The 27473-nt window shown below is 39.8% G+C and overlaps 1 protein-coding gene and 1 non-coding gene across 6 annotated transcripts; both read left to right on the top strand.

Annotated features, from left to right (window-relative positions):
* Positions 1-8332: 8332 nt before the first annotated feature.
* On the top strand, positions 8333-16901 carry LOC125786951 (uncharacterized). Of its 5 annotated transcripts, none has more exons than XM_049470615.1 (8): positions 8333-9439; positions 9533-10567; positions 10771-10857; positions 10961-11035; positions 11134-11181; positions 11557-11598; positions 11691-11756; positions 11850-16901. In XM_049470615.1, exon 8 carries the CDS (start codon positions 12054-12056, stop codon positions 16323-16325), a length of 4272 nt encoding a protein of 1423 aa, XP_049326572.1. In that variant the 5' UTR covers positions 8333-9439; positions 9533-10567; positions 10771-10857; positions 10961-11035; positions 11134-11181; positions 11557-11598; positions 11691-11756; positions 11850-12053; the 3' UTR covers positions 16326-16901. The 5 variants fall into 5 exon arrangements, with proteins under 5 accessions (XP_049326572.1, XP_049326573.1, XP_049326571.1 ...); XM_049470616.1 differs by having other exon boundaries at positions 8333-10367; positions 10544-10567; XM_049470614.1 differs by having other exon boundaries at positions 8333-10567; positions 11134-11163.
* Positions 16902-23432: 6531 nt separating this feature from the next.
* trnae-uuc (transfer RNA glutamic acid (anticodon UUC)) lies at positions 23433-23504 on the top strand. Its single transcript has one exon. It is a non-coding gene; the product is annotated as a tRNA-Glu (tRNA).
* The last annotated feature ends 3969 nt before the right edge of the window (positions 23505-27473 follow it).

Here is a 27473-nt window from a genome sequence, read left to right as displayed (position 1 = left end):
CAAAGAAATAAGAAAAACATTGGATTATATCACTTTATTAGTCTAACTTTATTAAAATACAATTGTCTTAGGGAAAGATCCTAATCATGATGTTCATCATTTTGTCTTAAAAAAAAAGTGTACTTAAAATGAACTCATTTGACATATCTTAAAACAAGTACTGGTAATGATGCTAACATGATGCTAACTTTCCTTTGCTTGTTTGCTAGCTCATTAGACTTATCACTCCTGTGCCTAAAAACTTATTTAGACACAACTTGTGTCACGTAACTCAGAATGTTCAAAACCAAATCGCTACTTTAATGTAGCAACTGATAAAAGGGGGAAGTCTGTTTGAGGTCTGAACTTGGTAGTGTGTGTGTGGTGTTATATTGTAAGCATGATGCTATTACAGCTTCCATTACTTGTTGTTAGCTGCATTATCCACTGGAAAAAGTGCCTCTGGACGCCCTACTGACCTCATCTAGTCTGGGAGATATGAGGGACATAAACACCCACGTTTTATTCCGGCAGTAGCCTCACAGAGGGTCAGCTGTTATTTTGTTTGGAGATATTTCTGCATCATTAGGCAGCCCCTAATGTGATTAATAACATACAGCACAGGCACCAAAACAAAGATTGATGAGCCATTATGTGCGAATCTGAAAAAAAAAAAAAAAAAATCATATCTGAAGAGCCCCACAGCACGGAGCATATCCATCCATATCCATTCATTCTGTCTATCTTTCTTTCTTTTATTCTTTTTTTTCTCTCTTTATTTTTTGCTCACTCGCTCTACTCACTTTTTTTTTTTAACATTTTCGTTTGTTCTGGCAGTGATGGAGAGAGTCAGATATTTGTTCTGTAACTCTCTCTCTCTCTTTCTCTTTTTTCCTTCTCTCTCCTCCTTTGGCTCTTCCTTTTCTACCCAGTGCAGTCTCTAATCAGCAGTTTGACTGATTGATAATAAATTGCGCGAGCTCCTGTAGCAAAACCCACCCCGGCCCTTCCCCGAGATTACATCTGTGATTGTGTTTCAATTTCTTCTCATTTTTTGAACAGAAGCCACCTAAAAAATAGGGAAGGGGACTCCGGCGGGCTCACACGCCTTGCTCCGTGCCATTAGCGGCGTTCAGAAAGACAAATTGAGTGCATTACTAACAACCTAATGTTCATTTGTTATCCTTATAACAAAACGGTTTTGTGCTTTTGCGTGCCACCGCAATTGATTAGGATGTAAGGACTGATGTTTTTTTCTCCCAGCCTCCAAAGTCATTTCTCATCACACACTTTTATGAAGTGTGGCTGAAACAAATGCGACTGTCATCGTCTATTACTGTTGGGCGCCCCTGACGTTTCCAGCCCTTTAAGACGTCTCTGTCGCCTCACATTTCCCACTTTCCCTCCTCCAACACAAGACGAGTTTAAGCTGAAGACCCCCCCCCTGCTCTGCTGAAAGCTGATATAGCATTTACTGTCTTTCTTTCACTTTATGTCTTTCTTTCTGATTTATTTTAAAAAAGTAGCTAGGGGTCGTGTCCCAATCTAATCCAGCTCAGCCAGGGCTTGTCCAGTAGGGTCATTAAAAAAAAAAAAGGTTCAAAGAAAATTTTTAAGCTAAAAGTTTAGGCAGCATCCCAGTCACTTACACAGACTCAGAGACAACGCTGTGTGATGCTTACACGATATATCGTGCATCCCTATTTTGTACATCTATGAAACAACACATTTTGAAGAGATTTTTTGCCTCCAATTTTCTGCAGATTCTACAATGTAATTTCTATCTCTGAAGACAAACTTGTGAAAACAGCATTTTCCAGGCACTGATGATGACTTGACACGTCTCGTCACTGAGTCCAAAAGTGTGGAGAGTGTACCCTCTGTACATTACGCTCAACTCGTTGGCACTATGTCACAATTACGCTCTAACCTACGACTCTCTCAGCTTAGCTGCAGAATAACCAGCGACTTCACAAGTCTGCGTGCAGCGTCGCCGAATGCTGCGCACAGAGTTCGGTGAGACGGAAAACTTTGGCTGGCTTTTTAACTCCTGGGGTGTTAATTATTCAGCATGGGAAACCGCAGACCTGAAGAAATGTACACGACGAGCAGCTCACTTCCAGGGCGGTTCGAGCCCGTGATTGCTCAGCGTGCAGCGATGTAGCACGAGCCAGGAATAGAGCCTGTCAGCAGCTGGTGAGCACTGGGGGTGACAGGACAAGAACTCGTCCCATCACGCCAACCCTAAAGCTCTTAAAGACGAATTCACTGCACATCTTGAATTCGTCCGGCCGGAGAAAGCCCATATGCTGCAGAAAAGCCCATATGGTGCACGGAGCACGGTCTGCGAATGCAAAGCGAAGCGCTGCTTACAGTAACCTACATAGAGACCGATTAATAACCGGAGGGGGTGAAATGACAGAGTTGTTTAATTACACTAACTGTGTTTATCTGCACTCTAATAGAAACTTTAAGAGGCCACTTTAATAAGAACATCTGCTGTAGGTCCACGGTTCCCCACAGGTCTCGTTGGAGGAGCATACCTCCAAAGTTCGTAGGTTGTAGAGGGGAAAAAACAAATATAGTGTTTGGTCCTGCCCCATTTTTTGTTGAAAAAACTTTGTGACCGTGAGTCTAACAGAATTATTTTAGCTAAAGTTAACTAGTTAACTTTAGGGCATTGTATGTCTTCAAAAAGGGGGCAGGGGGTGCAGCAATTAGTTTATTATCACCCATTCCATAGTTTCTCTGAGATCCCCATCTGAAAATGACCTGACCTTTGATTAGCTTTTATTTTATTTTTCCAGTGCAATCTGTTGTACCATTTAAGGTGGAACAGGAAAGTTAGTTAGTTAGCGAGCTAGCTACTGGGATGAACTACTATTGATTTTTTTTATGCTTGTTATGAAGAAAATGGCTAAAAACCATTGACATTACACAGTTTTACAAGGAAAATACTCAAATTTGTTGGTTTCTTTGGTCTCTTTTGCCGCCATCTTGCCAGTCATTCATCACATCACATTTTGAGGGTGCCTCTGTAAAACCTCTGTTTGGAGGGCCATGTAGACTTATCTCATACTCATAATTCATAACTTTCTCATAAAGTGGCCAGCAGGAAGACATAGAAGACAGGTGTTTCTAGTAAAGAGGCCACTGAGCTCAAGAGGGGGTGTTTTTAAAAAAAAGTGTCCAGTAAGAGGATATACAAGATACACCCCCAGAAGAAACCCATGCAGTAGAGAACATGGAAACTCCACCTAGATAGGGACTTGAACCCAAGCCCCCAGTGCTGGAAGGCGAACGTGATAACCACTAAGCCACTGTGCAGGTACTTGTTGCTAAACACTGTATAGTTCCAGTTTATTGCGTTTTTTAGAATTTTTGTGACTAACAGTTGGCCTAAATGGTGGACAATTTTCCAAAACGACCTCCTGCTTTTCTCAGTATAGTGATGCACCCTTTCTTTAACAAGGATCAATAGATGTTGAGGCACATAGTCGGTAGAGTCAATCAATACAGACCTTCAAACTTCATGTGGCCTTCAGATTTGCTTAGGGACAGACCAAAAATGACCAAAAGCGGCTACTTTTGGCAATATATAGTGTATTACTTAGGCTTGTTAGTTTCATTGTAGTTGCAAAATAAATAAATATGAGAATCAGAATCAAAATCAGGCTTGGAAATAATCATATCTGTATATTCAAGTCTGTAAACTGGGCAAAGTGTCTTTGAGTGCATCATATTGGCAAATATAGCAATCAAATCAAGTCTTTCACCCAGAGGTACACCACCGAAAAGTAGCCTCTGACAGCCTTTTTATAGGTCAGTAGAGGAAGCCCTTTTACACCCTTCTTTGGCAAGACAGAGTGTCTAATCAAACCACACCAGCAATCAATTATGCATGTGCCTGAGGCATAACTGCAACCATTGGCGTAGGAACCGGGGGGGATGGGTGGGACATGTCCAACCCAATATTAGAAACAGGTGGATTTGTCCCCCCCAAAAATGATATCGTTTCGCTCAGATCAGCTGTACTATTAATGAGGAGACAGATCGGACCAATCACGGAGCCGGGTCAGGTATTAAGTCCCGCCTCTCAATAGAAACAGCCAATCAGCTTGCTGGTTTTGCGGCGCACGGTGTGCTGGTGGGGAAAGCCCCGCCACCTCGCTGTGAGATTTAGCAGCGGGATCGGGCTGCAGCAGCTTCAGCTGATTTTAAAACAGAGATGGATATACGGAGATTTTACTAAAAGAAAGGTAACGGTAGGCTAACCAAGTAAACTGTGATGATATGTTTCTGATAGCTGGTTAAAAATACACGTCTCTGAATCAGCACACAGTTTAAACCCACTGAGATTAATAAACTGCAGCTGTGTTAGTGAGTTATCTTAACTTTGGAATGAGCTAGATTGGGAGTCAAGGTTAAAAACTATATATGTAATGTTTAACTTGCCCTGTACCTGATCAGATAATCACTATTACATTTTAAACTGTGTTTATTAATTTAGGATTTCAGGATTTACTGTAAGCTATAATGAACGAAAATTAATTTAGCTAACTAGATATCTAGAAGATGGATGTAGTGGATAGCCAGAATTTAGTACAATACTTTATGTTAGTAGTTTAAAGAAGTTTTTTAACCCTGATCACTGTTTTCCACCTGATCCAGCTGATCAGCTAATAAACAGTCATTTACTGAGTTTACCTGTTAAAATCCTTTAGCCCCCTATGGAGCCTAAATTAATCATGTAAGTTATATCCAGCAGTGTATTAAACACATCATACCACCACTTACTTTATTAAATGCCTTTAAAGCAGAGGAAGCTCTAGAATATGCAGAACAGTGTTAATATACAGTAGAATATGCAGGAACAGGGTTGAGAAACACCGCTGTAACGTGACTTCTGTTCATTTGTAGTTCACAGTAAGACCACATGTCCTGACGTTTATAAAAATCTCTATGAAACGTAATGTTACATTCTTTTATATAAGAGGACACCATCTTAAGAAGAGCTTTCAGTAGAAAAAATAAACGCGCTAGAGAAAATGTAAATATACAACAGAATTGACATGCCAATACATAATAATAATAATAATAATAATAATAATAATAATAATAATAATAATAATAATAATAATAATAATAATAATAAAAATAATAAAAATAATAATAATAACCAAATCTGTTATATTATTTTAAATATTAGGTGATAACTGATCATTTTTGTCATATGTATATAATTCAGAGATTGCATGCATCATTTTTTCTAACCACAGTAACCGTAACATGGAGTAACATGTTTAGGTTGTAAAATCACCTTATAATAATAATTTACTTTTAATTAAAAGTAATTTCCACAAATGTTGTTCTGGGCTTGGGTTCATATTGGCAAATGTGTCCCCCCCAATATCAAGCCTGATCCTACGCCCTTGACTGCAACTCATGTTTTGTAGCAATATTTAATGCTTTTTGTCGGTGTATTAATTCTTACAAACTTGCTCTGGAAGCTCCTCACTTTCTGCAGCACAAGAACAAAATGCAGCCTCTTCTCTGAGGACAAGCCCCTTAAAAAACTGTGACTTTGGGACTTTCTGCAAGAATGGAGCTGACACCCAGCAAAACTGAATATCACTGAAAGCAGGTATAAGGCATTGTGCACTGATGGAGAGAGAGGGGGAAACAATGGTACGTTTCCTGAGATCCCATCTCTCCTTTTCGGGGGGCTGTGATAAATAAACTTTGATGTTTTTGCTGAACAGCACTGCATAGTCCCAGAGCAGAAATCCAGGTATGAGCAGTCAGCAGTTCAGGAGCTGCAGAATCCTGCTGCTTACTGCAACAACACCATACGCACACACTCACACACACACACACACACACACACACACACACACACACACACACACATATTAGCACCCCCCCCCCCCCCCCACACACACACACACATTCACAGTGTTTCCTTGGCCCGCCTGTTACAAAGGTATAAAATGAGGTGCTGCTCTAAGCAGCTGATGCATGCTGCTTCTTGTGTAAGGGGAGCCCTTATTTGACTTAGCTAGATCACTGGTGATAAGGGAGGTGAGCATACACTACTGGTCAAAGGTTTTAGAACACCCCCATTTTTCCCCTTTATTCATGCCATTTGAGCTTTTCAGGTGCAGTAAATAACCAATTTTTTATTGTATATTGTAAAAGTACACTGCCTGGCCACTGCCACCTGGATTTTGCTAAGCTAATAATCTGGGGTTGCTGCAGTGGTTCAGGTCTAGGTTCAGTAACAGTATGTGCTGAAAGAATGAGGTCAGCTGACTACCTGAATGTACTGAATATAGACCAGGTTATTCCATCAATGGATTTTTTTTCTTCCCTGATGATACGGCCATAAACCAAGATGATAATGACAGGATTAATGGGGCTGGAATTGTGAAAGAGTGATTCAGGGAGCATGAGATCATCATTTTCACACATGGATTGAGAGTTCACCACAGAGTCCAGACCTTAACCTCATTGATAATCTTTGGGATGTGCTGGATGGAGAAGGCTTTGTGCAGCGGTCAGACTCTACCATCACCAATGCTGTAAGGTTTTGGTGAAAAATTAAATGATGCGACACTGGATTGATATAAATCTTGTGATATTGCAGAAGCTTATTGAAACAATGCCACAATGAATGTGTGCAGCAATCAAAGCTAAAGGTGGTCCAACATAATAATAGAGTTTGTGACCTTTTTTTGGCCAGGCAGTATATATTGTAAAAAAAAAAAAAAATAAAAATAATAATAATAATTTAGCAAACAAATCATTGGTTAGCAGCTTACAGCAGGCGCTGTGATACTACTCGGCAATGCTGCATCAGCAGCAGTTTGAAAAGAGGTGGTTGCTGACTTTACATGTATTGGAGGAGGCCTGTGCTAGTTTTCACCCTGCATGTGTTGGGCCTCACTAGTGATAGGGGGAGTCCTAATGAGTGGGTTGGGTAATCGGCCATTTATATTGGGGAGAAAACTTTTCAGGTCCAGTATTTTTTTTTCAATAAATTGCCAGGGCCTTATAAACTAATAAACTAAACACAATAAATGTATATTGTAAAAGTACACTGCCTGGCCAAAAAAAAATTGTCACGTGGATTTAACTAAGTAAATTATGTGTGGTTGATGCTGCAGTTGGTCAGGTCTAGATTCAGCAACAGTATGTGCTGAAAGAATGAGGTCATCTGACTACCTAAATATATACAGGATATAGATCAGGTTATTCCATCATTAAGATCTCAATAAAATACATTTAAGTTTGTGGTTGTAAGGTGACCAAATGTGGAAAAGTTACTTTTGCAAACCACTGTACACTGTAAGCCCGGATTTTATTTCTAATTAAAAATGTATATTCAATGTACATAAATTATTAAGTTTTAGTCCATTACTGTCAAATGTAAGTATATTGTACTCATTTCAGCACGTATTTAAACGTGTTAATAGTTTTTAGTTTAATAAACTAAACATTTTAAGTTTTTGAACTGATTGACTTAACTTTTTAAGTTATTTGACAGAAAAAAAACTTTTTTATGCATTTAAACCTGCCCTTTTCCCAGCTTGCTGTTGGTGAGGCGGCGGGCGAAGCTTTGCGTCCTCCATGCCTCTGCAGTCTAAACTGCAAGGCGGGAAAATGTGGGCAGCTCAGCGGACCAGTCACAGCTGCCGCTGTCCGTGTAGCTGAGCCTGCGAGTCTGCCCGCCGGCTCCGCAAGCTCCGCGAGCTCCATCCGCCGGCTCCGCAAGCTTCTCCCGCCGGCTCCGCGAGCTTCTCCCGCTGGCTCCGCGAGCTTCTCACGCCAGCTCCGCGAGCTTCTCCCGCCAGCTCCGCGAGCTTCTCCCGCCAGCTCCGCGAGCTACGCCCGTCGGCCCCGCGAGTTTTTCTCTGTTTTTTCCATGAATATTTATAAAAATATTTAAGTAACGTTTAATAAAAAATAAAAGTAAGAAGAAATCAAAATTTTTGCTTACTTGTAACTCAAGATACTAAGTAGAATTGTAGGGCAAATGAATTGGTGTAACAAAAACAAAAGAGTTAAATCAACTTACCATTTAGTTGTATTAACTTGATGTTTTAAGTTATGTTAACTTAAGTTTTCATTGCCCATTACTTAACTTTTTTAAGGCAACCGGTTTCCTCAAATTTTTTAAGTAAACTCAACTTATCCGGGCTTACAGTGTAGGTATGTACAGACGATGGACCTCCAAACTTCATGTGGCCTTCAGATATATATAGTATAGGACACAAGCCATCAAAGTGACAGGTTGACCTTTATTTGACCCCGCCCCCTCCCGCCCCCGCCCCCCCCCCCCCTCCCCCCCCCCCCCCCCCCAAACACCTGTTCAATAAATCAATCAAAGATAATGATTAATAGTGTTTATGTGTAATAGAATATTTTCCCGCTCTTTTTGAAAATGTATGGCTGATAGTTTCCCATCCTCCCAGCTGTTCAGGCCCCCCATATTCAGATAATCAATCAATCAAGAATAATGATTAATATTGTTTATGTGTAAGAGAATATTTTCCCGCTCTTTTTGAAAATGTATGGCTGATAGTTTCCCATCCTCCCAGCTGTTCAGGCCCACCATATCCTGACAATCAATCAATCAAGAATAATAATTAATAGTGTTTATGTGTAAGAGGATATTTTCCCGCTCTTTTTGAAAATGTATTGCTGATAGTTTCCCATCCTCCCAGCTGTTCAGGCCCACCATATCCTGACAATTAATCAATCAAGAATAATGATTAATAGTGTTTATGTGTAATAGAATATTTTCCCGCTCTTTTTGAAAATGTATGGCTGATAGTTTCCCATCCTCCCAGCTGTTCAGACCCCCATATTCTGATAATCAATCAATCAAGAATAATGATTAATATTGTTTATGTGTAAGAGAATATTTTCCTGCTCTTTTGGAAAATGTATGGCTGATAGTTTCCCATCCTCCCACCTGTTCAGACCCCCCATATCCAGATAATCAATCAATCAAGAATAATGATTAATAGTGTGTAAAAGAGAATATTTTCCTGCATGAGAATACTTTTACCCACAGCCAAACCTGTTCGGAGGCCCCTCTCTCACACACACACACACACACACACACACACACACACACATACAGGCACGTACACGCGCACAGACATACACACACACACACAGTCACGGTCCTGCTCACACACCCGCCAGCCCCCCTTAACCAAACATTCAGTCTCTTGACTTCACACACACACACACACACACACACACAGTGAGACATGTTCAGACACAAAATTATTTTATTTATCCGAGCAACCAATAAGGAATAATTACGTGTAGATACGTGTAGATACGTGTACATACGTAATATAACCACGCCCTTTATTCAATAAAAGCAGAGAGGTTACGGTACTCTACCAAACATTCAACAGGCGGTGGTGTTTCTAACGTTACACGGGTAAGAGTTTATAAGATATTGTTTAATTCAATTTATATATTTTATAAAACTATATCATTAAATAATTATTGTTTTATTTGATTTATTCCTTAGCAAAAGATCGCAAAACATGGATGCTCTTACAAACGCACCAAGAAAGGAAATCGCAGGGTCTGAAAAGAATCATGTATGGCCGCTATCAGACGGTCGATTCTTTGGATTTCGTTTCCACGATGATATGAAATGCGTCACTCTGTGTATCGGTCCAACAGTAAGATTTGAGGATGCGACCGTTTTGATAACTCTTAATGGAGAGGAATGGCATAGCTTCTCAAGACATTGTTCAGTTTTTAACACCTATCTCATTTACAGAAATTGTTACTGTAAACCGGATTACCATGAGAAATTTAATTTAACATGGACACCCTATATACAAACCGGAACAATGTTGCGTTCATTCAATCTATATCCGTATTTAAATGCCAAATCGTACAATGCCAGACTTACAATTGTTCACGAAGTTACAAGTTTATTAAAACAAAACAATTTTTTTGAACAGGAATGTAAAATTGAATTACAAAATGATGACTTCAACGCAATGCAGACGTACTTTGCAATAATAGACCGTATGTTCATTGAGAGCATCGTTGAAAAACATTAAATCTGATACAGAATTTCTGAGCTTCTGAATGCGTTATCATCAGTAAAAACTGAATAGTTTAGAGTGCAGTGTATCTTAGTGTTTGAGTCTGTGTCAGCGGCAAGATTTGTACCACGGCCTGCTGTATTGTGTTTCTGATCTTCCAGGACAGCTGCGTGACCAATTAGTGATTTCTTACTCAAGACTCGCATGTGCCTGTCAATGTATATAAACACGGAGTTTTCTTCATACGGTCACAAACATTTTCAGAGCTCAAGAATCTCTTTCGTTGGAAGATAATGGAGTCTGGTAAGTTTGCTTTTGGTCTGGATTGAATATAAATATTTTTATTATTATTCATACTGATGTTAATATAGTATGGTTATTTAGAATGTTGTAGAACGTAATTAGAATGTCAAATATAATACAATGTTTTTAAACCAAATTATATTATAGTAATGTTTCGTTCTATTCTTTTAAAATAGGTAACATTCAGAAATGTTTTTAATGTGAGTAATTTTTATCATGATGAATTTTTAGAAATAATGTGATAAGTTATGTTTTATACTATTGGTGTAATTTATACTATTGGTGTAATACTGAAAATGATGCTTTTTTTAAAAAAAATATTAATAAATTATTTTATTTAATTATTATTATTATTATTATTATTATTATTATTTTTATTTATTTATTTATTTATTTTTTGTAGAGTTATGTAATAATTCAACGTTCAGCAACTATCAATGCAACGAAACACCAGGGGTCAATTATATCCAAAAACCTCCAACTCCATACGGTGAGAAAAATATATAGTTTTCTAATTATTGTACACACATTCACACACACATTTTATTTTCTATATTCTCTGTTCTAAGTATGTAATGATTTAATTATTTTAGAACTGACTGCTGAAACAAGAAGCAGAAGTCCCATTTACATCACTGATACTCCGCCCAACAGCTCCACAATTCCAGGTAAGTGAAACATTTTTATCAATATTTAAGTAATACAAAATATATATGTTATTATCTATCATTTATTAAACCTGTGTATTTTCTGTTTGTTTGAACAGGGTGTGATTCTCCTGCGTATGCCAATAACGGTAATCAATCTCCATACAGTGAGCAGAAGATTTTAATTTTTTTCTAAATATTGTACACATACACACACACACCCCTCCCCTACTCAGTCGCCAGCATGATCTGCTCACACACACACATACACACACACACCCCTCCCCTACTCAGTCGCCAGCATGATCTGCTCACACACACACACATACACACACACACCCCTCCCCTACTCAGTCGCCAGCATGATCTGCTCACACACACACACATACACACACCCCTCCCCTACTCAGTCGCCAGCATGATCTGCTCACACACACACATACACACACCCCTCCCCTACTCAGTCGCCAGCATGATCTGCTCGCACACACACACACACACACACACACAGTATTTTAATCAGTAATATTATTTATTTTTAGATGTAATCCTGAACTCTCCATCCTACTCCCCAACAATCCCTAGTAAGAAACTTTTTGTCTCATTATTATATTTTGTATATATTGTGTGCGTATATAATATAGCAAATTATCTTATTCAATGTTTCAATGAATAGATCGTGAATCTGATCAACAATCCCCTGCGAAAGGTTATCAGTACAGCCATAATGACACGCTTTCCGGTAAATATGTCTTATAATTAAACTTGCACATACGTGTATGTGAAAACACATTAGTGATGAAACGTAATATATTGTTATCTATGTGTGTTTTAGATTCCGATGTTAACGCCAATGATGATCTGAGGGACGATCTACGCGATCTACGCCACCTTCACAAGTCTGTGTCTTTGACGTTCAAGAAACTCATGCGCGTGAAAACACACGGGTCAAGAGTTCAAAGTAAGCATGTTCATGCATTGTGTAAGAAACGTGTGAGCCTTTATATGAATCAATGTACTACCCTACTCAATAAACACCATGTCTAGGAAAAGGTGTGATAATTGTTTTAATATTGAAGCCAAGAGGTGTAAAATCAGACAGGAATCTGAATATGCCCCCAGCACATCCGATCATTTAACTTGTGAATGTGTATCAGATACAGAACTTACACTCAACTTACAGCATGACCATTTCCATCAGTTAAACCAAAGTTTAGATAGACTACGGAATGAATGTAATCCTTCTGTAATAGAAGCTGTTAATCGGCTTAACGAAAGTTTAGCTTTAACGCCCGATCGCAATAATGTTACGGAACAGTCTGTAACAACGCCTCAAAATGTAACGCAAGAATCAAACATAGATTTGTTTCACAATCTAAACCAAAGTTTAGATAGACTTCGGAATGAATGTAATCCTTCTCTATTAGACGCTGTTAATCGGCTTAACGAAAGTTTAGCTTTAACGCCCGATCGCAATAATGTTACGGAACAGTCTGTAACAACGGCTCAAAATGTAACGCAAGAGCCGATGGTTGATTTGTTTCACAATCTAAACCAAAGTTTAGATAGACTTCGGAATGAAGCGGATAATGAAAATCAACATTCACACACTTTGTCATCTGGGCCTAATCAAGCTTTCAGTGTAACAGTTCACAATAACGAGAATGTACAGGATCAGATAGGATATGGTGTAGAAGGTGAAATACCGCAGGATATACATGTAAACAGGATAGACAGATTCAACACCACAGAAATTAGACGGCCTCTAAACTTTTCCTCATTGGGAAACGTTGAATCTTTCGATGAATTTTACAACTATGTGATGGAAGTTTTTAACCAAACCGTCGAGGTAGCAAATGGTTATATTGGTCCGAAGGATTCAGTATATGTGGAAATTCAAGGAGATTCGCTCAACGTTTCAGCGAGCGTTGAAGTAATCGACGGAGTCATAAACCCTAATGATATTGTAACAATGATTGAACAAAGCATGCAGAGCAAATTTGAAATTCTTTCCGACGAAACTCTACAAATTGTGATTCGAATTGTACACCCGCCGCGCGGAGGCGCGCGCGTTAAGTTCTCACAAATGTTCAATTCAGAAATTGTTCGGAACAAATTGAAACATCTGTTTGATTTTCAAAATAAAGACAACCTCTGTTTCGCCCTATGTGTTTCCAAACTACTGAATCCAGACCTAAACGATTACCAAGTAGAGCACATTGCAAAACGGTTACAAGCCGATGTAGGGATGTCTGAAAATGACGCCGTTAGCTTTGCCGACATTTCATTGTTTGAAAAGTTACTCGATTGTAAAATCGTAGTGATGTACAGGGATGCTGTCAAAAAAGGGTACTCGTTTTTCCAAAACAGTACGATACCTCACGAAAAAACATTGTTCCTATTCCTGCATGAAAACCATTACTACGGTGTTAAAAACCTTAAGGCTGTGCTGGGTACCGGGTACGTTTGTTCTCACTGCTACGCGGGGTATAACGATGAGAATCATCATAAATGCGAGTACAGATGCAACGTTTGTCAGGATAACGATTGTCCCAAGCTTCCTAAAAATACGGTGCAATGTCAAGACTGTTTGAGGTTATGTAGAACACCGTATTGTTACGAAAAGCACAAGGTCAAAGACGACTCTGGTAAAAATTTGTGTGAAACTAGATTCTACTGTGCACAGTGTAACACCGTGCAGCACGGTAGAAAAGGGACCAGCAAACACAGTTGTCGCGCAAACCTATGCCGTCAATGCGGTGCTAAAGTAAACCCTGAATTTGAACACGAATGTTTTATAACGCCTCTAGAAAAGGAAAAGAACAACAAAAAGTACATTTTTTACGATTTTGAAACCAATCAAGAGTCAGGAAATCACATCGCAAATTTTATATGTTGCAGTACTTTTAAGGGTAAAGTTTGGACGGCTGAAGGACCCGATTGTGTTTCAGCGTTTTTTAAACGCTACCGTAGAAAGAAATACAAAGGCTACACGTTCTTGGCGCACAACGCTAGAAGTTACGATTCGTACATTTTATTGAATCATTTGGTCCGAGAGGGGATCAACCCCGACATCATAGCGCAAGGTGGTAAAATATTGTGCTTTGAAGATGTCGAGTTCAGACAGAGATTCATAGACAGTCTCTCTTTTCTCCCTATGAAGCTGAGCGCGATTCCCAAGGCTATGGGATTCAAGAATGAAAAAAAGGGTTATTTTCCTCATTTCTGGAACACTCTTGAAAACCAGAATTACATCGGCCCATACCCGGCAGCCAAATATTACGGTGTAGACACCATGATGGATAAAGAGAGACAAGAGTTTTTTGAATGGTACAATACTCTGTCTGGCAAGGTGTTTGACCTCAGAAAAGAGTTGGCCGATTATTGCGTGAATGACGTTCACATTCTCAGAAAGGGGTGTTTAGCATTCAGGGAGCAGATAATGAGCGGTACGGGTGTAGATCCTTTCAAATGCATCACCATAGCCAGCGTCTGTTTGAAAATCTTTAGAACACATTTTCTGACGGACAATACCTTGGCTATACCACCGCATGATGATTATATCAGCAGACAGAAGTCGTTCTCAAACTCTGCTATTCAATGGCTCGAGTACCTCTCAGACAGAGGGAAAATTCCGATTCGACACGCTCTCAACGAAGGTGAAGTTCAAATGGGTCAATATTTTTTAGACGGTTATTTTACCGACGGCCACACGCAAAATGCTTTCGAGTTCTTAGGATGCTTTTTTCACGGTTGTGATAAATGTTTCCCTGCAAACGCGCGTCACCCTCTAAGTAAAATTGGACAAACCTTCGAAGATGTTAAACAACACTCTTTGCAAAAAATTAAGAATTTGCAAAACATCTACAATATGCACGTTACAACAATCTGGGAACACGCGTGGAACGAAATGAAAAGGACAGATCAGGACGTAATAGCGTTTCTCAAACGTTTTGACTTTCCCGAGCGTTTGAAACCGAGACAAGCTCTTTTTGGCGGCCGTACAAACGCGTTACATTTACATTACGTAGCTCAACCCGGAGAGAGAATCGATTATTACGATTTTACATCGTTATACCCCTACGTAAACAAGACAAAAAACTACCCCGTAGGTCACCCAACCATCATTTTCCGCGATTTTGAACCGTTGGAAAATTATTTCGGCCTCTTCAGAATAAAAATTTTACCCCCTAGGGGTCTTTGGGCCCCCGTTCTCCCTTATAGGGTGAAAAACAAGCTTTTGTTCCCTCTGTGTAGGGTGTGTGCCGAGTTACAACAGCAGCAATGTTGTAAACATGCTGACGAGGAGAGGGCTCTTACGGGTAGTTGGTGTAGCGTGGAGGTTATGAAGGCTCTCGAAAAAGGCTACAGAGTGTTGAAAGTTTTCGAAATCTGGCACTTTCCTAAACAGACGCATGATTTGTTTGCCGGATACATCAACAGGTTTCTCAAGACAAAACAGGAGAGCTCAGGTTACCCGTCTTGGGTAAAGGACGAATCTGATCAAAAAGAATACGTTAAAAGGTACAAGGAAAACGAAGGCATAGAACTCGATCCGTCTCGCATAGAGGTTAACCAGGCCAAGAGATCTGTGGCAAAGTTGGCGTTGAATTCTTTGTGGGGTAAAATGTGTCAGAGGTCTGATAGGATTAATACTTGTCTAATCAGCGATCCCAACCAATTTCTAGAGTTCATGTTCTCGGACACGTACGACGTAAGTCACTTTTCTTTTCCGAACCCTCAGATGGCGCTGGTTCAGTGGCGTTACGCAGACACCAGATTCATCAAACCGAGTAAAGCTAACGTGTTTATCGGCATATTCACTACCGCTTACGCTAGACTCGAGCTGTACAAGCTGATAGATGGTCTGCAACAAAGATGTCTCTATACGGATACAGACTCTGTCATTTTCAAAAGTAAAGATGGCGATTGGATGCCCCCCCTAGGCGATTACTTAGGCGAGTTAACGAGTGAATTGGATCACGGAGATCATATTGTGGAATTTGTCAGCTCTGGACCAAAGTCCTACGGTTATCGAACTCGTTATGGGAAGACTGTAATGAAGGTAAAGGGTATAACGTTAAACTATACCAACGCCAAAATTGTGAATCTGAGCTCTTTGATAGATCTGGTTGACAAAAGTGTGAAAAGCCCCGACTGTACCGACGAAATTATGACGTCCAACAATCAAATCGTCAGAGATAAAAGAGGTTTTCACTTGAAAAACAAATCACAAACTAAACGTTTCCGAGTAGTGTACGATAAACGCGTTCTATTACCGGATAGCGCCACAATTCCTTACGGATATTAAACATTTACTTTGCTGAAAAAATAATGGCCGTACCTAACTCGTTCGATGCTAGACTTCAACTTCCTTTTTCTTGTATAGTTTGTGGACCCAGCAATAGCGGAAAATCTTTTTTCATCAAAATGTTACTTGAAAATTGTACGGACTCAATGTCTAAAATTCCGGACCGGATTGTATGGTGTTACACTTGCTGGCAACCCCTCTACGACGAGTTGATGGACAAACTAAACATTTATTTTGTTCAAGGTATACCCGAATCATTGTGCGACGATGAACTTTTCCCTCCGCACAAAACAAACTTGTTGGTGATTGATGATTTGATGGAGTCCGCTAGCAAGAGTGAGGAAGTAGAAAAGGCTTTTACAAAATATACCCACCATAGAAACCTCAGCGTGATCTATTTGGTTCAAAATTTGTTTTTTCAAGGGAGAAGTAGCAGAACTATAAATTTAAATACCAATTACATGGTGCTTTTTAAAAATCCTAGAGATAAGCTACAGATCAACGTGTTGGCGCGTCAGATGTACCCCCGTAACAGCAAGTACTTTTTAGAATGCTTTCAAGACGCTACCTCTAGACCCTATGGCTATTTATTAGTAGACTTGAAAGCTTCAACGCCAGAAGATCTTAGACTCAGATCGGGTTTGTTTTTACAGGAGGTTCCTGCGGTGTACGTACCGAAGAAAAAGGTTTTCGCATAATGTCCGATCGGTTAAAGAGAAATTATCAGGTTTTGAAATCGCTACATCAGGCATCGCCTCGAGAAAGGAAACTTATACTGCGTCAAGCTCCCACAGACCTCGTACTAGCCATTTGTGAAATAGCATTAAATCTACTGAGAGGACGCATTCCTTTAACGGCTCAACAGTACGCTCGACTGAAAAGACAGAAAAAAGCGATTAAACTTTTTGCCGATAAAAGAAAATCTGTAAAGGTTAAAAGAAATACTATTAATCAATCCGGAGGTTTTCTTCTACCTTTGCTAAGCGTCGCGGTACCCTTCATCAGCAGCTTAATAGCGGCCCGTCAGAAATAGCATGGAAAACGCTGTGAAAATGTATCTGGTACCTCAGCAGCAACTTGATAAGATTAATTCTGTGTCGAGCGGAAAACCTAATGTTAGACAGACGGTGGAAAATGATCTGGATGCTACCATGAGACATATTCTGAATAGGTCTGATTTGATGCCTTACGAAAAGGCCAAACTTTATGCCTCGGTCTTGCAAAGATTCCTAAACATCGTCAAACAAGGAGATGAGGAAACGGTTCAATTAACTCTGTCCCTGCCCGTAGACTCTAACAATAAAACAATACCGGAGACCGATGTGGATCGCGGTGCGTCCGAAGACGTAATTGTCAAAGAAGTAATCGGAAACATTCCGGCAAGAAACAGAAAAAATGCTTCTTTCATCATGGAAAAAATATCCAAATCTAGCGACGTAGCTTCCTGGAATGATAAAGGTGAATTCATTTTCAAAGGAAGGACGATCAGGGGTTCACACGTATTGGATTTGATTAAAAACCTCACGGCCCCTCAAAAAGTGTCGGATGATCGCAGACCTTTGGGGTGGATCGAGATGTTAAAAACTGTAGCCGGATTGAATATTCCCTTTTCAACTATACCTAACGTCGGCGTTCGACGTAAGATAACGGACATTAAAAGAGGCGATCCTTTGTACTCACCAAGCTCAACTTCTAAGAGCGATGACTCTGACTCTAGCATTGACACTCTTGAGCCTGTTTTCAAGTCTCCTCGTTTTACCTCAACACCTTGGATAAGTTTTTAATCGTGCATGTCTTTAAAAATGTTATAAATGATGATGATGATACAATGTAAATATTTGTTATTCTTTATTTCATTAAATGTATATACTTTAACATGATTTACATCTACAGAGTCGTTATTTCACACTACACTCTAGTTTATGCACTGAACACATTTCACAAATTGTTTTTTATTCACTCTGGGATAAATATTTTTTACAAAAGCTTTAACCATATCATCGTTTCTTTTCAAATCATCCGTATACATAGACATAATTTGATTAAAAGAATAGCCTCTAGCTCTGTGACACAAAAAGAATACGCAGTGTTGCCCGCAGTAAGTCGAGTCACTCCTTTGAACTTGTTTTGAGTTGTGTTTTATTTCACAACAGTTCTTTTTAAAAAAAGAATGAATAGAATCATGAAAGAGTTCAGAGTTTGGCGGATTTCCGTACGAATCAAAAAATTCTCCCGAGGCGTCATCGTTGAGACATATGGCCAACCAGTGTTCTCCGGGCATGTAGCTGGGGTGAGTGTTTACGATGAAAAATGCCGGAGCGCGTTCCACCTTATTCTCGGGTAGTTCATCGCAAGGAAACACACCGTAGAATATCTTTTTCGCAGGAGGATAACTTTTCATCAGCACGGAAAGTTCTCTGGTGTCCATAATTACTGATAATCGATGAGGACGTTTCGTCGATTATTGATTTCCAGCATAGAGTCGAAGCTGGCGTATACAATTAGATTTACCGTTCTCGGTAGAGGGTTTCTGAATCTGAGTTCCAACCTCATATTTCCCGACTTTATCAAAGATAGATGTTGTCCGCAATCATCCGGGCTCAGGTTAAAAGCTAAAAGGGTGTATCCTTGAGAATAATCCTGGCGGTTTATAGCCAAAGCTTGATCCTTTAGATTTTTCCCCGAAGCTAAAACCAACGAATGAAATTCGCGGACGGCATTACCGCTTTGAAAATTAGGTTGAAACGGTTTTGCAGGGTGCTGAACACCGTCGACGTACAAAGCAATAAACTCTGCATCATTATGTTTAAAGTTAAAAGGATTTTTATCATATGCACCGATAAAAGCGTCATTATCAATCATACCAATTATAACCGTTTTAGGGAGAGGTCCGAGGAATAAATTCTCTTGGGTGCATACGCGACTCCCCACAGGTAGGCTAAAAGTCTTCATACACACTCTTTCAAGCGGGTATTTAGCCGTAGCGTTAAGTAAAGCCTGCGCGTGCCCCATCTTGACAGCCGGGGAAACGGAGACTTTTTTTACGTACAGAGAAGCCGTTAGTATTTTAAGTGTGTAATCCCTGGCTCCTTCTTTCATCATGCAAAATTCGTCCTTACTTCGAATCATCTTAATTTTCAAGTCAACTCCGTTCAGTAAAAGTTTTTCTTGAAAAAATATATCGGAGTGGATATGACCTATTAAGTCAAAGATTCTACTTTCTTGGCTGTAAGAAGACCTGATTTTGAAGCCGTTGTTACGTCCTTGAGGATCGGTCGCGTCCATGTGGCCGTACGAGTCTTTGTAAAATAATCCTGCGGTGAATTGTGTATCCAAGGTATGTTTGCTATAGTTAAGAAGCAATTCCATTATTGCCCTGTAGGGGTAGGTATTACTCGACTGGCTGATGAGTCGATCTCCCAGCATGACGTCTACTTGTGAAAAAAGAGACGCTATAGGATAGTTTATTACACCCACCTTTGAATCGTTAGCCAAGTCTGTACCGTCAGAATTTGTGATTTTACATCTCAGGTGTAAAAAAGTGTTGTTCAGATCTAGGTAGTCTTCACCATTTCCTGCCACGTAAAACTCCAAGGGTCCGTCATCGGTCAGAGCCGAAAGAGGAGGGATTTCGACGTAAGTATACTTTTCGACGCTAGTCTGCGTGTACGGCACTGTAAATAAATCTAATTCGGACTTGGTACATTCGGTTGAAAGTCTGTGAAGTAAAGCCATGGTTTTAGAAAATGTTCACCTTTCTTCGTTTATCCGAGACTGAGGGAGAGCGCTTGTTGCTCCTCCGTTTGTGTTTTTTCAATATGATCTTTTTCACAGACGTCTTGCGTTTTTTATTCCCAATCGTTTTACGCATTCCCGGAGGTCTCCTAAAGTTCTTGTAGGCAAATGCCGCGAGACCGTCACCCTCTTGTTTTTGTGATTTAGATTTTACGACGTTGCTTACCACGTCGCTTACGATACTTTTTGCAGCGGTTTTTAAATGAGGTTTAGCAATCGTTATTCCTCTTTTTAAAATTGGTACCGCCATTCTAAAGAGTGATTTGAAGATCCCTCCTAAGCCCGAGCCGTACATCACCGGGGAGCCATAGTACCCCGGAAGACCGTTGCCTGCTTGATGCTTATAATAGTCCACATAGATCTGAGGGTCTACGTACCTTTCACCAATCATTGTTCAAACACGAAAGGAATGCTTTGCGGGTCTAAAATGAAGTTTAGCAACAAATTTTCCGTAGAGAAAACGAATATGTTTGTTCTGATCGGATTTTACCTCTATAACTAAATCGTTGATAAGACTCTTGCTCACAGGTACGTAATGCGGCTTGTCATAAGTTATTGTGACAATTTCATTGTTTTTCCCGCTTATATGTACGCATCTCAGTAGCGGTACAAAACTATCGCCGACCCTTTGATGATGAATAATGTCTGTATAAACAAACATGGTGTAAAATCCTGCATGAATATCGGCCAGATAGGGCGCTTCAGGGTTACTCTGAGTGAGGTCCGTAGCGTCATCCATACCTATCATATAGCCTAATCTCCCGTTGGAAACGCTCAACGAATACGGTTTTTTGGTTTCCATGCGGATTTTGTTGGTCTGAGCATTATAAACAATAGTTAGGTCTAAAGCTAATTTTTCTAAAGTCGCATTCATTTCACGAACCACTTGTTCTATGTCACCGTAATACCCTTCACTCATATGACAGCTATACAATTCATGATTTATTCCATCGTCGTAGCGGACAAAAAAGACGGTTTCGCGATCCTTCAAAGAGTACCACGTGTGGGGGTATTGCACTTCAGCGAGAGCCACCTCCCAATCGCCCGCCAACTCTATGGGCTTTGCAAATTTAGTTGTGTAACACGAAATCTTATTGTTGGGATACACGTGATTGGAAGAGTTGCTGGGGAGAGTCACAAAGAAACCGTTCTCTTCCATGATGCGCTGTTTATGATAATCGGTCATTACAAACGAATCTACTTATTCTTTGACTATGTTCACAATGTCTTTGGCCGGGATCCACGAGTTGAATTTATCCGGCCACCCCACCCATTTCACTAAACACATTTTTTTCCTATTTTGCATCCTTTCTTGTATTATTTTTTCTATTTTAAAGGATTTGTCTTTTCCGACTATAATTTTTTGCAGTTCCGGTTCGTAAAACGTACCCGTTATTTCTTCACCGTCGGCATCGTGTAGTTTATATACCGGAGGATCTCTCGGAATCCTTTCGGAAATTGTAAAATATTCATCCGTATAGTTTTGTTCATACCCCTTTTCAAAATGTGCTTTTAGTCGCGAAATCCTGACAACGTCACCGATCTTAAACTTGAAGCGTAGTTTTTTAACTCTCGAAGGAAACAGTCCGTACAAGGTTTTAAAAACTTTGAAGGAGTTTGTTTCATCAACCTCGACAGGTTTCATTTTGATGCTGCTGTGGTAGTTATGATTGTACGAGTGAACCAATTCCTGAACCACATCGATGTACTTTCTCGTATTAACCGCTGTAAAGTATTTCCACATTTTATTCCTCAAGGTCCTATTAAACCTTTCACAAACAGATGCTTTCTGACCCGTACCCGTAGCAAAGTGAACGATGTTGTGCTTTTTCATTAATCCTTGAAAATTTTTGTTGAAAAATTCTTTTCCTTGATCCGTTTGCAATTTTTTAGGAACACGCCCTTCCTTAAGAATAGAATTAAAAGCGTCGGTCACCTCAACGCCCGTCTTGTTTCGCAATACGCGTACCCAAGCGTATTTAGATAAAATATCTATACACGTTAACATAAATTTCATATCTTTGTTATCCTTTGACAAGTTTGACATATCCACTAAATCGGCTTGCCATTGTTCATCCATGTTTTTCACAAACACTCTGTTTGTTTTAAATTTTCCTAAAACAGGTTTGTGAAGAGTATACGCGTCCTGCGCAGACAGCCAGTTTTTAACATCTTTAATATTCGCTCTCGATCCTTTTTTCTCAAAAATTGCCCTTTGTAAACTCTCAACCCCTCCGTAAGACCCAGGGTTGGAGGGGTCATAATAAATCTTTTTCAACAAGCCCTCAGTCATTGTGCTAGGTCTCACCAATAATGGACAGAGAATAAGAATGTAATCAGCTTTTATTACTACAAACTCAAAAGCCTCGTTAAATGATACACATTTACATTATTTTGTTTTTCATTAAAAAAAGATATCAAACAGTTTACAGTTTTTTCAACATGAACATGTTTCTTAACTATCATTTTCAAAACACATGCGTCGGTTATATAGGTATGAATACACATTAAAAACTTAAACTTTAAGCAGAGTAGAGCCGTTATCCGAACTTTTATTCGGCTATGGGTGAAAGCTTGGATGGAAGAGACGATGTTACCCATGTGAGCGCCGTTTCGGATGATTCCAGAGAACTGTGGAAATCCCAGTACTCAACAATGTCCTCGATCACCGTATCGTTGTAGATAGACGCAGTTTTATGCTTAATGTCTCTCAGAGCCGTCTTGAAGTCAGGTTCGTCTCGCAGTTGGCACACTGTAGTTTCAGCCGCTGCTTGGATTTTTTCCAGAGACGGTACATGTGAGATACCGCACAACTTTAGAGCTCTGGCCAAGGTGTATTTCAACCAAGGTCTAAACAACTTTGTCAAAAGTCTTTTAGCGTTGATGTGCAGATAGAAGTCTTCAGGATCATACAGACACGAATGTTGTCGCTGACTCGGGTGATCGGTGGCGCATCCGTTGCAATGCTCTCTCAGATCCTTTTCAATGATTTTGTCCAGCAGATCCCCGGTGACAGCGCGGATGATGGAGAGCATGGTCGTTCCGATACATCCGTCGATTTCATCCGATGTACCCGGTTTGGTTGATCCTGGGGTAAGACCCTCCATGACCGGAGAGTACGAGTACAGGTTTAAGAGTTCTTGAGTCATTTCAACAGCGGATTACCCCCGACACAGCAGCGTGTATAGAACAAGTATGACTCGTAGATAGAGACGGTCTTAATTTATTAGTTAGATAGTATGGTAGGCGTTGCTTACGTTTGGACTCCGCCCCAGGCTCTTTCACATACATTTCACATACTCTTTCATGAAACCCCATATGGTCTAGCGGTAAGGATTCCTGGCTTTCATCCGGGCGGCCCGGGTTCGACTCCCGGTATGGGAATAGTATTTTTATGTATTTATTTTTAAATTACTAATTAAATAACTCTTAAACACTAACAAAGTTTCTACATAACATCATTATTTTGCTTGATGATGCACGACATGCATGGTGTCGGCTATGTTTGAAATCTTGCGATCTTCCGCTGTGACATACACAATGGTGATTTCACGTTTAGGATACTCTGCGAAAGGATTGTCGGTGAGAGAATCAAAATAATCATTCAGTCTCATCTTAAGTTTCTCCAGTCTCTTAATGTTATACACATCCTTAATCAATTGCTTGACGATTATGCAACATTCTCTCATGTTCTCTTTCCAATCATTCCACTTTAGCTTTATGAAGGAGTTGGCGGTTCGACTCTGATCACTGTTTGATGGCTCAAAGCGTACTTCTTCCATAGACATGATAGTAACGACTGAACCGTCAATCCTGGAGATTTTTAGTCCGTAACAGAGTTCTGATGACTCGCACGGGGCTATTGAAATATAGCAAGTCTCAGACTCTGTATGCGATACGGTTCTAGAGTTCATAACTCCTACCAATCCTTCACAGTGTTTTGTGAAACACTCCCAATCTCCTATTTGAAAAGTGATTCGACATGTCGCATCTTCAAACATCTCTGTTGGTCCGGTAAACAGAGTAACATGGTACACATCTTTGTGGAGACAGAATCCAAAGAATCGACCGTCTGATAGCGGCCAAGCACGCATTTTTTCAGACTCTGCGATTTCCGATCTGGGTATAAAAGAAAAACGCTTTCTTGGTGCGTTCGTAAGAGCATCCATGTTTTGCGATCTTTTGCTAAGGAATAAATCAAATAAAACAATAATTATTTAATGATATAGTTTTATAAAATATATAAATTGAATTAAACAATATCTTATAAACTCTTACCCGTGTAACGTTAGAAACACCACCGCCTGTTGAATGTTTGGTAGAGTACCGTAACCTCTCTGCTTTTATTGAATAAAGGGCGTGGTTATATTACGTATGTACACGTATCTACACGTATCTACACGTAATTATTCCTTATTGGTTGCTCGGATAAATAAAATAATTTTGTGTCTGAACATGTCTCACTGTGTGTGTGTGTGTGTGTGTGTGTGTGAAGTCAAGAGACTGAATGTTTGGTTAAGGGGGGCTGGCGGGTGTGTGAGCAGGACCGTGACTGTGTGTGTGTGTGTATGTCTGTGCGCGTGTACGTGCCTGTATGTGTGTGTGTGTGTGTGTGTGTGTGTGTGTGTGTGTGAGAGAGGGGCCTCCGAACAGGTTTGGCTGTGGGTAAAAGTATTCTCATGCAGGAAAATATTCTCTTTTACACACTATTAATCATTATTCTTGATTGATTGATTATCTGGATATGGGGGGTCTGAACAGGTGGGAGGATGGGAAACTATCAGCCATACATTTTCCAAAAGAGCAGGAAAATATTCTCTTACACATAAACAATATTAATCATTATTCTTGATTGATTGATTATCAGAATATGGGGGTCTGAACAGCTGGGAGGATGGGAAACTATCAGCCATACATTTTCAAAAAGAGCGGGAAAATATTCTATTACACATAAACACTATTAATCATTATTCTTGATTGATTAATTGTCAGGATATGGTGGGCCTGAACAGCTGGGAGGATGGGAAACTATCAGCAATACATTTTCAAAAAGAGCGGGAAAATATCCTCTTACACATAAACACTATTAATTATTATTCTTGATTGATTGATTGTCAGGATATGGTGGGCCTGAACAGCTGGGAGGATGGGAAACTATCAGCCATACATTTTCAAAAAGAGCGGGAAAATATTCTCTTACACATAAACAATATTAATCATTATTCTTGATTGATTGATTATCTGAATATGGGGGGCCTGAACAGCTGGGAGGATGGGAAACTATCAGCCATACATTTTCAAAAAGAGCGGGAAAATATTCTATTACACATAAACACTATTAATCATTATCTTTGATTGATTTATTGAACAGGTGTTTGGGGGGGGGGGGGGGGAGGGGGGGGGGGGGGGCGGGGGCGGGAGGGGGCGGGGTCAAATAAAGGTCAACCTGTCACTTTGATGGCTTGTGTCCTATACTATATATATCTTCAGATTAGCTCAAGAACAGCAGAGTGTAAAGAACTTTGTTGAGAAGCAGTACATTGTTACCTGAAACCATATGTGACATTCCAACATGTATAGAAATGGACTTCTCAGAAATAGTTCAACTGGACACATGAACCCATCTGGGCTAAAGGCTGTTGTTCTCACAAGCAAGAAGGGACACACATACATAATACAGAATACACCTCAACTTCATGGGATGGGTTTCCATGGTTGCATGTTATAAACCTAAACTGTCGTCAAAAAGTTATGTATGTAAATTGATCAACAAGGTTTACCTCAGGGGATGGCTTGGAAACACCCCACCATTTAGTTATGAGGTAAGATCGTGTAAGAAGTGAGGTTGAACATTGGAAAGTGTGCTCATGGCAAGGTGATGGTTTTTGAGGTTTTGAATGCAGCCATTTACTGTTTGTTGAGCCACACAGTGTCACGCATGTACCGAATTGTCACAAAGAACCAACTCTGGCATTAAATGTTGGACAACCCACCCACATATCCCTCAGGGATAACACGTGCAGTGCAGTGCGAAACACGATTATTATAACAATGTGGGTTGAGAGGCAGACTTCAAGTGCAAAGAAGCTTTGGATTTTGGGGGCAAATCCATAACTCGCTATCCTCAAAGTGAGCAAGGGTCAAAAACAGTGAAGGAAAATCCATAATCCAAAACCAGAAAGCAGAGCTAGGGTCAGCAACGCGAGAAACGAAGGACGAAGACGAAAGAAAACAAAAAAGAAAACCCAGCACAGAGTGAACTGCCAAGACACACCATGTCTGATGAGGATGGAACTAGCACGTACTGTAGCTCTGCATTTGAACCCACCAGACACAGACACACACACACACACACACACACACACACACACACACACACACACACACACACACACACACACACAGCTAACTGCTGATGTATACTTGCACTGCATGAACATAAGAATCTTGGGTACCAATCAAAACTTTGGACACCTTAAATTCAGAGTTTTTTCGTTATTTAAATAAATGTTCTGCAATGCAGATTAATACTGAAGTCATCCAAACTATGAAGAAAAACAGAATTATTTAGTTAACAAAAAAGTGTTAGAGGAACCAGAATATGTTTTATATTTTAGATTCTTCAAAGCAGTTGCTTAGATGACAGTTTTGCACATCCTGGTTGGATTATCTCAGTCAGCTTTATGAGGTAGAGTCACCTGGAATCACAGCTTTCAGTTAACAGCTGTGCTGAACTTTCCAAGAGTTAATTACTTGAATTTCTTGTCTCTTAATATGTTTGAGAGCATCAGTTGTAAAATTGTGAGGAGGTAGAGTTGCGGGTATACAGTGAATAGCCCTATTTGAGTAATGTTCTAATCCACATTATGACAAGAACTACTCAACTAAGTAAAGAAAAAATAAAACTTTAAGAAATGTTGGTCAGTCAATATAAATTTCAAGAATTTCAAGAGTATCAATAGGTAGAGTCACATAGACCATCAAAAACATTATTATGAAACTGGCTCTCATCAGGATCGCCCCAGGAAAAGAAGACCAAGACTTACCTCTGTTGTGTTACTGAGTATATTGTTTTGTTCATTTTGTTCATTTATGTCAGTGTCAAAATATCCCAAGACTCCCAAGAAATACTACTGCTTTAAAATATATGAGAAATTCTTAAGGACTACTGTTTTAAAATATTCAAACCATATATCACCTGTCTTACTTGTGGCACCTACATATTAAGTCTACAGAAGCTTTTATGACGTCTTATTTTAAATACATAGACATGGACAAAAGTTTGGACACACCTTTTGATTTAGTGTTTTTCTTTTTTTCTAAAGTGAACATTTAGGTGATCTTATCAGGGTG

The sequence above is a fragment of the Astyanax mexicanus genome, chromosome 22 (assembly GCF_023375975.1).
Source record: "Astyanax mexicanus isolate ESR-SI-001 chromosome 22, AstMex3_surface, whole genome shotgun sequence".
NCBI classification, from domain to species: Eukaryota; Metazoa; Chordata; class Actinopteri; order Characiformes; family Acestrorhamphidae; genus Astyanax; species Astyanax mexicanus.
The sequence above is the reverse complement of the archived record's forward strand: the minus strand, read 5'-3'. Positions and strand labels throughout refer to the sequence as shown.

What these genes read in the sequence shown, in the direction of transcription:
- LOC125786951 (XM_049470615.1), top strand. Translation starts at nt 12,054, where the DNA reads ATGTCTAGGAAAAGGTGTGATAATTGTTTTAATATTGAAGCCAAGAGG.